The sequence below is a fragment of the Neolamprologus brichardi genome, unplaced genomic scaffold, assembly GCF_056152115.1.
Source record: "Neolamprologus brichardi isolate AB-2024 unplaced genomic scaffold, ASM5615211v1 NODE_ptg000036l+_length_2141236_cov_1, whole genome shotgun sequence".
Taxonomy (NCBI): Eukaryota; Metazoa; Chordata; class Actinopteri; order Cichliformes; family Cichlidae; genus Neolamprologus; species Neolamprologus brichardi.
Window position 1 is genome coordinate 1,815,107 of NW_028270138.1, and position 13,930 is coordinate 1,829,036.

The window sequence follows — 13,930 nt, forward strand, 5'->3', positions numbered from 1 at the left end:
AACCAATTGTACCAGAACACATTAACAGTGGCAGAAAAAAGTAGAAGACTGACCCAGACATTTCACTAATTTGAGTCAACAACATTTATTGTGGCTTAGTTTATTATTTGCTGCAGTGCTTTTTTGATCTCTTTGAACACTGCCTTGCATAAACATCATATGCAAAAAGATTAGCTATCAAATGTTATTTTACTGGTTGACATTTTTTCTCTATATAATATATGGTGCATTTATTAACAAGCTTACAGATTTAGTGCATGTATATATGTACATATATATCTTTTTTAAATCAGATTTGTACATTTCAAAAGGTTCTTTATGTTTGCCCAAAGGCATAAAAAACATATTCAGAGGCAAACAGTTGGCATGAAATTTGAGCATAAAACAGCATTAAAAAAAACATTACAGATAGCATATCATTAAATTATACAACAATAGTATGAACACCCAGCATTAGTATATTTCATTTATATTTACTACACTGCACAAACTGGTTCCAACTCGTCTCATGTAGACATTCACTTTATATTAGCTGCAGTTAACACAAACAGCAGCGTTGACCTGATAGTTCTTCGGTGGAAATAGGAAACATCGCTGGAAAATTCTTGATGAGTTCTGTGACTTGTTTAGAGTTGCTGGTGGTGTTCTTGAACACATGGTAACGATTGCTACAAGCGTCAATAATGTCCTTGAGGTGACTCCGTGTACTAATAAATTTATCTACACTGCCCTGCAAATCTTCTCCATGTGTAAACAGGATGATTGTGTTATTCCTGATCGTCCAGCCAAGCTTTTTCTCCAGCTTTGGTAATATTCCTCTCTCACCGTCTGTGAACCTGCCCAGCTGTATCACAAGTAATACCACGCAGTGCCGTGGCTGACAGTACTTCTTACACTCCAATACTTGTGCCTGGTTTACATGTTCCTCATCGTAAAAGAAGTCTGGGGTGTCGACCACTCTAAAATGTTTTCCAAAGATCTCTACTATTTTCTCCTCACACTTGGTGGTCACTGGTACTGGGCTTGGTTGAGATGTAAAATGCTGATTTGCATAACTGTTGTGTTTTCCAGCATTCACGATGGTGTTTGCTGAGGCACTCTTTCCAGTTCCAGTGCTACCCAGCAGAATGATGTTAAATATATCTTCACTTCCATCAGAGGCACTCTGAACTGGAATATAGTGTTAGAACAAATAATTAGTTATTTTATCTACAGTTACCAGCAGTTTCTCAAAACAGTGTCAGACATTACTGTATTTTCACGACCATAAGACGCACCGTACTAAAAGGCGCAGTCTCAGTTATGTGTGCCATTACTGTATTTAACACACACATAAGGTGCACCTGATTATAGGGCGCATACAAGTATGCGTATTTAAAAATAAAGCAGGAGCAAAACTGAGTTTAGTACTCACATCTATATTACTGGTAATTGTCATCAATCAAACCCATCGAAGTCCTCATCCTCTGTGTCTGAATTGAACAGCTGCGCTAAATCTCCATCAAACATTCCAGGTTCACTTTCTTCACCTTCAGAGTCACTTTCCATGCCGTGCGGCTCCTTGGAAATGATGGAGGAGCTATGGTGTCTGAGCTTTAAGCTACCTCTGAATTATTTTATTAATAAATGGATACTGCAAAAATTATATCATGGAATAATCCCATTTTCTTTCTCACTTCATTTTATAAATTTTCTAATTCACATATTTGTTACAGTTTATCATTTAAACAGCTTTATTTTATTAACTCTTTATTGTCCTTAAATGACTAACACTGATCCTGTCAAATATCCTTAAAGTTTCAGAATGTCTTAGATGCATATTTGCTAATGAACTTACTGGTCTTAAATTCACTTTTGAAGGGTTTTAAATTTAGTCACATCTGCAAAATGTTTCATCACACAATGTCACTGTAACATTTAAATTGTGCAATTGCAATGCAATTATGCATTCAATTCAGGTATTGCAACACTCCGGCATAAGGTTGTGCAAGTAGTTCTGCTCATTTGTCTATGACAACTAAAAGATCAAACTTTGATGACACGTGTCTTTAAGTATAGTAAATGGATTGTCTGGTTAACTTGGTGTATATATATTTTTTCACTTTTTTCTTGTTTGTAATTTCATATGTGAATAACCATAAAAAAGTGAGTCCCCCAACAGATATATATAAATAAGAAACTTACATTTGTTCTCATGGTTATACAGAGGGGACCTTTTGTTCCTGGCACATTTGTTATTAGCACTGTAAGTCCAAACAAATGACAACAAAGAAATTATAAAATATCACAAATATCACCCTCTCCACAATAAACAGAAACGCTATGGACAGGGAATTTTTGCAGGGAACATTTTTACATACCTTTATAGCAGTGAATAATAAATGTCATTACCAAAAGTGCACCTACCAGGATAATAAATCTTATATGCATATCCACACTTTCTCCCGATAAAACGCATCTGGTCAACAGTTTAATTGAATTCCCTAGAGGCCTTAAAAATTGGGCTTCACCTTCAAAGTTTTAATCTAAAGGGCTGAATTTGTTAATGCAATGTTAAGAAAAAACTACACAAATGTTCAAAAAATGTATTCTCACAATGTACCTAATGCTTCTTACAACTAACTTAAGAGCATGTGGGAACAAAAATGTGTTATGCAACTATTTGTGTAAAAAAAAAAAGCATAAATGCCACTTAGGAGCAATATTCAAGAACTGTAAAAACATATGGACAATGATCTTACTGCTTAGTGGAGTGCTTTTGTTCACGCAGACACAGTGACAGAGAACAAGGTGAAGCAAAGACATTGTGTTACTAGAGGTTAACAGACGCTTTTAGACAGAATTATTTGTGACACAAAGAAAGAAACAAAATACAATTTTTACCTTTTACGTTTCAGTTCAGCTTTCCTTCTGTCCACAACCTTTTTACTGTAGTCTGTGTCTTGAGACTGGAATGGTTCATGGCTTTCACATATGGAGTAACAATAATCAGCAAATTCGTTCATTTCTAGAGACAACTGATGGTTCTCCAAGCAAAGGATTATACTGGAGTTTTCGTTGTTTTCTATGATGGTTAGTAATTGTTGTTTGACTGGTTTATTAAAGAATTCTGTAAGCCTAGAGATCTGATGTCTTATTTCGTCGTGGTTTTCTGTTGCCACTATGAACAGATGAATTCCAGAATCAGAATGTGCCATGAGGTCAATAATCAGCTGGTCTGGATAGGGGCAATCATCTTTGAAGAAATCAGGAATGATGATGATTCTTAATAACTCATTCTCTCCAATGACCAAGTCGTTCTCCATTTCAACAAAATTATTGTTATTGAGGAATGCACATCCAATCTTGTTCATTAAGTCACGCTTTGTTCCAAACAGAGTGATAGTAAACTTCACAGGGTTTTCTGCAGAAATGAAGTTTCAAACTCTTAGTATTCTTAGGAATCATCAAGAATAATAAATGTGCCAAAGGACACTTACTCCCAAACACAGATGCAGACTGTCTACACACACAAATTGATGACTTGAAAACAATACTGCCAACCCTGTTGTAGCTATTGACAATGGCATTAAAGTGTGAATTTTAAATCAAGTACTTGCTATTGGAAGGTCTTCTGATCATTACTTTCAGCTCAAAAGCAGTTACTAGAGTCCAAAAATGAGCACAAACTCAATAAATCTAAATAAAAATTTAAAACAGAAATTGTGATAAAAATATTTTTTGTAAGTTCTTACTCATTTTGTTACGTTGGCAACCCAATGAAAATAATAAAATGAAAATAAAATTACCTAGTTATATCATGGTGTCATCTGAAGTGCTAATGCTGATGTAAAACCTTTCTACTTCATTTGATTATATTTATTTTCCCCAAAGACAGTAATAATAAACAAGCAACAGTCAAGAAAAATATTTATCAAGTTAAAGCTTTAGCTGCAAATAAATACTCAAAATTAATTTGAGTAAATTAATTAAGTTAAATTTTTATTGAAATCAGTTCCAAACCAATATTCAAAGTTCCCGTTTTTGTATATAAAGTATTCAAATAATTTAATGTTCAGCATGTTTAGCATTAAACAACATTTTATAAATGTGGTGAACATTAATTTAAAGAATAATACAAAAATAAGTAAATCAATTACTTACGTTGATGACTGGAAGAACTCATCTTGACAGCTGATTCTGTGAATAAAGAATTTCAAAAAATTATTTTGTGATGTTTTATATTAACACAAAATGTATAAATATGATGACCCTTGACAAGACATAATGCAACTTACATGGAGTCTTGACAAAACTAATCTCAACACCTGCTTAATGATTAACTGAGAGTGTTCAAGTTTCAGCTATTTCTAAAAGAGCTTTGAGACTCATGCAGATATATACTGAGGGAACAGGTCCGCCTCCAAGATGGGCAGAGTGCTATCATCTGCTTCGCAGTGAAATAGTAAATTAGTGGAATTAAATGCTCTTCATTTCATTCCTGAAAAAGCCACAATCAGACCAACATGGGCAAAAGCCAATCAATCCCAGAAGGTGAAGTTGGATCTTTTTTTTAAGCTTCCTTTTCAGACAGCTGTGAATAATAATAATTGTTAGCTATCTGTTAAATGGAACTCTTGTCATATTCCGTGGAATTTAAAATCAATTTCTCTCTGCAGGTCCTCCTCTGAGGATTGTTATGATTGGCAAAACTGGTGTTGGGAAGAGTGCTGTTGGCAATACCATCGTGGGTAGAAAGTCTTTTCTGTCTGAAGTGAGTCCAGAGTCAGTGACAGAGACCTGTGAATCAGATCGAATTTCAGAATGCTCCAGAAAGATCACTGTGATTGATACACCAGGCATTCTGGATACATCCAAAAGTGCAGATGCCATAAAGGAAGAGATTGCAAAATGTATCCACATGTCCTCTCCTGGGCCTCATGTCTTCCTACTGGTCCTTCAGATCGGCAGGTTCACAAAGGAAGAACAAAACTGCGTGGATGCCTTGGAAAAGCTGTTTGGACCTAAGGCATCAAGTTACATGATTGTCCTGTTCACTCATGGTGACAAATTGACTCAAGATGGAATGACCATACAAAATTATTTGAATAGAAGTGACAAGAAACTCAAAGCCTTGTTAAACAGGTGCGGTGAAAGGTATCATGTCTTTAATAATAATGATCAGAGCAGATCTCAGGTGGTTGAGTTGATCAAAAAGGTTGATCAAATGGTTCAGCTAAATAAAGGAACATACTACACTGATGAAATGTTGAAGAAAGCAGAGGAGATTCTGAAACAGAGTGATGACAAAAAAGAAACAGCTTTAACTCACAGCATGACCTTCATGTTTCAGCTGCTTCAAAGAATCTTGTTGTTTCAGGCCATACTGGCTAATGAACAAGACAGTGATCACTCCTCTGACTGAAACATGGGGGATTAATGTAAATTTACTTCAGATCTTTAACTGAGTTAATTCAGTCACAACTGCTTTCTATAAAAATGTATGAAAAAAATATTTATATTTATCAGTTTATCAGTTGTTATGATCACATATGAAATATTCTATATAGAATGTGATTTTATTAATTAAAAAAAATTGTCATGGGAGTATTTCTGTCTGTAACTTCCTGTGAGAAGCTTGCATATAAACATGTACACCTTACAAGTTTCCTGTTTCTGGTTTAAAATCTAACGTGTCAAGAGCAATTAAGGGAAATGCAACTTCTCTGTATGCCAGTAGTTAAAATCACGATATAAATCCATTTGCATGGTATTGATTAGTGAATGTGCTATCCAGTACTGCTTTATGTAAATGTATGAAGCCATTATTAATAAACTTTCCATTCTTGGCTTCACCAGCCACTGTTCAAAGTCACTGTCTATGGCTTAGATAAAATTCAACCGAAAGATCTATCTATCTATCTATCTATCTATCTATCTTACTGTAGCCTCTTTTACGGTACCAGTGAGATACCGTTTGGTCTTTTTTTCGTAAATAACGTCAACAAAGTAACATGTGTGATTAATAAATTGGTATACTACCGTTTATTCACGCTGGGTCACTGTAAGCCCACTTCAAGGTAATAAACTGCAATATATTTACCGGTAACTTGCCTTTATCACGCATTATCAGTACCGTGTTCTTATAGGCGGTCATTTACTGTTTGACGCGTCATAATTTAATGTACTATCAGGAAACAGTAACATACTGTAAGAGACTGGAGGGTTTCAAAAAAAAATTACAAAAAAAAAATATATATGAACATACACACACACACAAAATATAATTAATGTGCTTCACACCACTTTTTATTTCAGTTCTGTTTTTTCTCTGCAGAAATACACATTTCCAAAATCAGCAGCTAAAAAGAACTGAAAACATATTTTCATTGAGGAAGCACTTGTTTTTACTAAACTTGTTTTTACTAAACTTGTTTTTACTGAACCATGTAATACATGTATTTTCTCAGATGGTTCTACAAACAATAATGATATTATGTCATATCCATATCATGACAGACAACATATGCTCAAGTGTTGAGTTTTCTTAGTTATATTTTGTAGGGTCTTAAAGCTACACTGTGAAGTGCCTTGGCATTCATTTTGTTGCCATGTCACCATGCAAATAAACTGAATTGAAATGAATAGAATATCAAGCCCCATGCCTTTTTCTATACTGTGTCCAAAATACTGGCTCACACCACCAAATCAATGCACAAAGCAGGGTCCACAAGGACATGGATGAGCATGTGTGGTGTGAAGGAACTTGACTGACCTGCACCCTGACCTTGCTTTGTGGACTGAGTTCATTAGTGATGTGTCAGTCGCGAACGAAACAGCTATTTGAAGTGCACCATAAGCTCCTTATTGGAAGCCATGGCTTTTTTTTTCTCTTTCTCTCACTTTCTTTTTCCTTCACTCCGCACGCGAGCATTGTGCTTGCGCTGAGCAGAGGCGGGAGGGGCGGTAGTTACACTCACAGTAGCACAGGAACAGAGTGGGAGGGAAAGAGAGAAAAAAAGAGCCAGGGACAACAATGTCATATCAGGAAGGTATAGTAATCATCCACAACTATTTCAGTTGACGATGATAAAGGATTCAGAAAGTTTATTCATGCAGTGGATCCTATGTATACAATTCCAAGCAGGAAAAAACTCCCAAAGAATCATCCAAGGCCTATATGACAGAGAATGTGCATCTTCTTTTTGTTTTGCATATTTTAATTTATATTTAATTGTGTTGTGGTTTGCAGTGTTTTGTGTTATTTCAGTTTTTGTACCTGTTTTGCAGTTTGTGTTTGTGTTGGAGTTCCCAACACTAGAGTCATTGACTTGTATGGTGAGCCAATACATGTGACAATTAAAGTGTAAGTAGCTGAAATACTTTTTAACAAACGGGTAAAATAAGGGGAAAAAACCCAAAACTGTTGCACTCAAAAAAATCTATTGGACAGAGACCACTTCTTGCAAATGGTGAGAGAGCTTGTCTTCATTGTTGTTTGCATTGTGTAAATGTCCAGAAAGCATGGGCCACGCATCGCCTGTGGAGACAAAGGTAACAACACATTCTTCACTTAAATTATACAAGAAACTCACTATAAATGGCAAAAACAGTGACCTAATTTGAAGTTTTCCACTCAAATTCAATAAGCCGCCGGAGGAAAGTTGTGACATGAGGGTTAAAGTGAACAACCTTTCGCTTCACAGTGGTCCCAGTCTTTCTGCTTGTCCCAACCTTGGAGGTACATTTTGTTCCCTCTTCAGGGCTTATTCTTACAAAAAACCTTAAAGCTTGCCATAATAAATAAAAAAAAATTCAGATGTCACGCACATCACACGTGACACACACAGTTTCATTACAAACAAACTCCTTCTACTCAGTTCCTCTTTTCTTTGTGTCTTACTTCCTGTTCAGCTTGCAATAACTTCCCCTTTCTGAGGTCTGTTGCCAGGGCAACCTGTCACCCCTCATCTGATCTTAGTTTCACTCTCTTTCTGTTCCTCATATTCTGCAAAAACATGCAGTTTCCTGTAAGCCTGTGACCTTGCCCTAGCCCGTGACAAATAAGCATTAAGAATATATATTTATTTTCTTAACATAACATAATGAGTTACTTGGGGGTAATTTATTCATCATCTATCACTATTAGCTAACTGTTCAAACATACCTCTGAATTAGTTCCAATGTTGCACACGCTGACTCCTGGTATTCCAGCCTCAATACATAGAGTGAACCAAAGAAGACTAACATTGCGTCAGCAAAGGTGTTCTCTTTGTCCAGCTCAACAACTACACACCTCTCTGCACTCACCATCCAGCAGGTGGCGGTCATTGAACTTTGTCCTTAAATTTATAGGGGCGACACGTTGTCATTATGCAACATAAAATAATTTCAATACTTCACTTCTTCACACTGTCTAGATAGTCATAAAGCAAATAGCTACATACGGTTAATTATTAATGGCCTTATGTACATAAGTCCGTTTTAACATATTATGATTGTAAATAATTGGGAATTATTCTGCCCATTAAACACACCTAACAAAGAGTCAGCCCAATTAAATTACCGGGTTACCGGAGTTGCATCAACTGTATGGTTATTTTGGAGTTTATAGTTTGTGCTGATGTTAAACTTCACAGTATTGACTTCAGTATTTCTGCTGTTGGTGTAGCTAGACTACCATGTTGATCAGTAATATGTAATGTGAAATTTGATATTGTTACTTTGCTGGATTCACTGAGACACATGTCCAACAACCTTGGTTTATAAAGGAAATTACAGAAATTTGAGCTAACAAAACAGAGACTGGATACCTGTGTCCACAAAAAGCTCCTGTGCCAAACAGAAATTTTAATATGGTCTAATCAGCTCTATTTCATAAATGACTTCTTACCAAGCATAATCAACCTTGGGGTGATTGGCAGGTTGCTCTCTGCTTCAAGGGACATCCTGGTAGATGTTTCCTGCCAGAAAAAGGACCAACACATTTTATGTAGCAAAAAAACCCCAAAAAACAGGACAGCAAGCAACAGCATTAAACCTCGAGTTGTTTTAAAAAAAAGCTTACATCTGCTAAGACAATACTTGTAATACTTCATCATGAGAAGTATGGCTGCTGTGCCAACCTTGTTGTTGGTCAAAACTCCTCACTTTCTATCTGCTGGATGAGTGACCTTATACCAAGGTTCCATTTGAACTTCTGGCTGGAGAAATAGTTAATAATCCTTCTGCCTTTGGTTATGAGGGCCTGACCTAAGCGCTCACTGATATCGATGCCTGTGAGTTTGTGAAAGTGGTTCGAAAGACCTTTCCGAGTAAACAAGAATGGCCACTGCTCCTGAATTTCAGCTACTGAAAGTGAGGGACAACTGTTGATAAGCTGCCGCTAAGAAATATATGTGAGACACATGAAGTCATCCACAACAGGTCTCTCCACAGCTCCAGGTCCTTCTGAATTAAAAATTGTTAACAGGATGTGTTTCTTTCCCTCTAAAGAAGCTGACATTTCCCCCTCAGGAAGTTCAACTGGCTGCCAATTAATACAACCGTAGCTATCAACAAGACTTTTTTAGGTGAGGTTGCATTACTGTTGGGACTGCAGTTTTCCTCATTCCTGGCTCTCTTTGTTTGACGAAGTCTATGTGTTGTATTATCTCTATTAACATGTTCAACTATAGATTTGATGCTTCTTAGTAGTGAACAGTGTTGGGCAAGTTACTATGAAAAAGTAATTAATAATAGTTACTAGTTACTTCTTCAAGAGTTAGTAACAGTTACAAGATTCTAAAAGTAATTAATTGAAAAGTAACTATTGCGTTATAAATTTATTTGAAATATAAATTGTCAATTTTAAAATCCTATGCACAAGTTTTGCAAAGAACAAAGTTATTTGCAGCCATTTACTTTTTACCCCTTTTTTAAAATAACCATTTCAAACTATTTACAGAACAATCAGCTGTTCTTCAATAAGATGCCACACAAATTATTTGTGCCACTCCAAAAAAATCATTTCTGTCCACTCTAAAAGAGAATATCACAGCCTGATACCTGCAGGTCTGATAGCAGCAGGTGTATCACTCCTGTTTCTACCTGGAGACAGCAGTCACCTCATTGTTCTGACACACAACACAAAATTATCCACAACACTACACACTAACTACACAAGACAAAACATTAAATACACACTCCAAACACGCTGAACGTCAAAAATCTCTCATATCTCAAAACTCGCTCTCTCTCTTTTTCTGCTCTCTCTCTCTCGCCATCACTCCTAAAACTTCCCCTGTTTTGTTTTGATTTTTTTGCTCATAAGCAGAGAGTGCTTGCTAGCACTGTCCTTAGACAGTAAACGTGATGAAACTATTGAGGAAAAACACGTGTATATATTGTTTATCACGACTCTGGTTTTACGTGGCCTATCGACACAATTTAAAAACTGGTATATATCACCTTGTTGCTTTCTCTTTAAGTGGTCATGTGATTGGCTTACCACGACTACTTTATTCTTCCTCAGTCAAACAGCAGCACTCATGCGCTTGTTTTGCCCCCTTAGCTCCAGGTGTTGTGCCAAAAAGTGATCGTGATTGCCGTCCACGGGAGCGTGCAGCTGCTTAAAGCTGTAGTGTCCAGATTACTTACAGCTACTTCCTGCAGCTGATATAAGATGAGGCTGAACACAGCTTCAACCGTCTGTTTGTTGAAAAATAGTAACGGACCACATTTTCTTGTAAGTAACTGTAACGGCATTGTAACGATAGGAATAGTAATTAGTTAGATTACTTGTTACGGAAAAAAGTAACGCTGTTAGAAACGCCGCTACTTGTAACGCCGTTATTCCCATCACTGGTAATGAATAACGTCCACAACCCAGTCTTTCTCCTTTTCCAGTAAAATCTCCATATGTTTGAGGGTATCTGTTAACAATGATTTTAGCAACCTCTTCACAAGATGCACATTTAGGATTTCTGCAGTGAACTTGCATGACCTCCACAACAATTCTGACCACGCTTCTCCTGTCCTCTGGATGAGCTCTGTCTCCTCTTGTGACTGCATGCGACAATCGGAGTGGAAATTTTTCTCAAGGAATCTGTAAGTGTGAGACCCAAGAGCTGGAGTAATGGTTGTACATAGTGGTGGACGTGGAGGAGGAGGGGTGAGGTGATCTACTCTATCTTTAGCTAGGCAACGTGATTGTGACTTATTTTGGGGGCACATACAAGATCAACAATGTCTCTAAGTTTAAGGTATAACTGCCAAACCTCACTATCCACAGGATGGTGACGCTGACAAGGACAGAGAAAGTTTTCCAAGAGTGCAGTGTTATGTGCTTCACGGAGACATGGTTGCATAAAGACATCCTGGATCAGGTGGTGAATCTAAACGGATCGACCGTACTATTTACCGCCTGAGTTTTCCCTCGTCATTATCATCGTTTACATCGCCCCTGACGCAAATGCGGTGCAAGCTTATGACGTCATCAGCTCGGTGACAGCTGATCTCATGAATCGAAGCCCCTCTGTGGCTGTAACGGGTGATTTTTAACCAACTGTTCTACCCACATTCAAGCAGTATGTGGACTGCAAAACCAGAGACAATAATACCCCGGAACCTGCTCTATGCCAGTGCTACTGAGGCATACACCTCCATCCCTCTCCCTCCTCTGGGCAGGGCTGATCACAACCTTGTCTACCTCCAGCCCCTTTACAAACCTGCCATTCAGAGACAACCTGCAGACATAAAAACAGTGACAACATGGACAAGGGAGTCGGAAGAGACTCTGCAGGGTTGCTTTGAGTCAACGGACTGGGATGCTCTATGTGATTCTCATCAGGACGATATTGACAATCACACAGGCTGTGTTACGGATTACATCAACTTCTGTGTGGACACTGTGGTTCCCAAAAGAAACATTCTTTGCTTCCCCAATAATAAACCCTGGGCAACCAAGAACATCAAAGCAACTCTGAACAAGAAAAAAAGAGCTTTTAGACTGGTGACAGAGATCAGTTGAAAATGGTGCAGAAGGAGCTGAAAGCCATGATTGCAGAGGGAAAAGAGTCCTACAGAAGGAGGGTGGAAAATAAACTGCAGGAAAACAACACCAGGGAGGTGTGGAATGGAATGCGGGCCATTACTGGCCTGAAACAAAAGAGAGGTGTTGGGATGGATGGGGGTGTTGAAAGTGCAAACAACTTAAATCTGCACTTCAATAGGTTTGACTGCCCTGCGTCTCCTGTCTCCACACCCAGCTCTTCTCATCTTCTACATCTACTCCATTCTCCTCCCCCGTCTCCTGCCCCCTCAACCTGTCTCACCCTGTCCCTCTCAGAAGATAACATCAAAAGGGATTTGGGCAGATTCCACTCCAGTAAAGCTGCTGGACCAGATAGTGTCAGTCCCAGGACCCTCAGGTGCTGTGCTTCCAAGCTGTCTGGAGTTCTGCATCGGCTCTTAAACATGAGTCTGAAACTGCAGAGGATCCCATCACTCTGGAAGACATCCTGCCTGGTTCCTGTCTCTAAAAAGATTAACCCATCGACCCCCAGTAACTACAGGCCAGTGGCTCTGATTTCACATGTCACAAAGACACTGGAGAGACTCATCCTGAGACATCTGCGTCTGCTGGTGGAGCCTTGGCTGGACTCCCTGCAGTTTGCTTATCAACCTCGTATCGGCGTGGAGGACGCCATCGTCTACCTGCTGGACCAGGCTTATTCTCACCTGGACATTGTTGGGAGCACTGTGAGGGTCATGTTCTTTGACTTCTCCAGTGCTTTTAACACGATCAGACCATCATTGCTGGGGAATAAGCTCACGGAAATGCAGGTGGACGGCCCACTGGTAGCTTGGATCACCGACTATTTAACAAGTTGACCACAGCGTGTTCGACTGAAGGGCTGTCGCTCGGATAACATCATGAGCAGCATGAGGGCGCCGCAGGGGACTGTCCTATCACCCATCCTCTTCACACTCTACATGTCTTACTTCATGTACAAGTCAGACGTGTAGAGAAAGTCTCTGATGACTCTGCCATTGTGGGCTGTTTCTGGGATGGACAGGAGGAGGAGTACAGGAGTGTGGTGGATAGCTTTGTTGAGTGGTGTGAGCTTAACTATCTACAACTTAATATCACAAAGACAAAGGAACTGATCATGGACCTGAGGAAGTATGCTCCTCCTCCTACCCCTGTCACCATCAGAGGGGCTGATGTAGAGACAGTGGAGGACTAAGGGTACCTGGGGGTACACTTGGACTGTAAACTGGACTGGACCAAGAACACCAATGCTATCTTCAAAAAAGGGCAGAGTCGGGGTTTCCTACTAAGGCTCAGATCCTTTAATGTTTGTAGGAAAATGCTGACAATGTTCTATCACTCGGTGTTGGAGAGCGTTGTGTTCTTTGCAGCAGTGTGTTGGGGCAGTGGCAGTGGGGTGAAGACAGCCGATGCCAACAGGCTGAACAAACTGATTAAAAAGGCTGGTTCCACCCTGGGTGTCAGACTGGAGAACCTGGAGGAAGTGTCTGAGTGGAGAATGCTTAAAGAGCTTCTTTGTATCATGGATAACCCCTCCCACCCCATGCATGCCTCCATGATGGACCATCGAAGCACACGCAGAAAGAAAAGTTCTTCTTATCTTTCTTATCTTATCTTATCTTTTCACTTACGTACAAAGGCAGAAGTCGTAGAAGATACCAGTTGTGTGCTGCTGAACCCCCCCAGCCTCTGACATGTATTCACCTCACATGGCTTACTTAAAGCATCACTTCCTATGTGTTTTAACTTAACAATTGCTCTATTTAACTGATTGTATGTGAAATGCCCTTCCAATTGCACAAGGGTATCAATATATAGCGACAAGTCACTGGAAATCAATCCTTCAAATAAATCATGGCACAAACATGGAGGTAACCCAGAGCACACATGTACATACTTCAGTGAATTAAACACAAA

General features: G+C 38.8%; 2 protein-coding genes and 1 pseudogene across 2 annotated transcripts; 1 reads left to right on the plus strand and 2 right to left on the minus strand.

Moving 5' to 3' along the window:
• Positions 1-538: 538 nt before the first annotated feature.
• Positions 539-4,165, minus strand: LOC148094574 (uncharacterized). The gene is made up of 4 exons (XM_087837563.1): positions 4,144-4,165; positions 2,884-3,403; positions 2,185-2,243; positions 539-1,170 (listed from the first exon to the last, which is right to left on the minus strand). Exons 1-4 carry the CDS (start codon positions 4,163-4,165, stop codon positions 539-541), a joined length of 1,233 nt encoding a protein of 410 aa, XP_087693689.1.
• A 340-nt stretch (positions 4,166-4,505) lies between these two features.
• Positions 4,506-5,404, plus strand: LOC102777923 (GTPase IMAP family member 7-like). The gene is made up of 2 exons (XM_006809756.2): positions 4,506-4,533; positions 4,659-5,404. The coding sequence occupies exons 1-2, from the start codon at positions 4,506-4,508 to the stop codon at positions 5,402-5,404; spliced, it is 774 nt and encodes a 257-aa protein (XP_006809819.2).
• A 2,192-nt stretch (positions 5,405-7,596) lies between these two features.
• On the minus strand, positions 7,597-11,889 carry LOC118456071 (uncharacterized; annotated as a pseudogene).
• Positions 11,890-13,930: the final 2,041 nt, after the last annotated feature.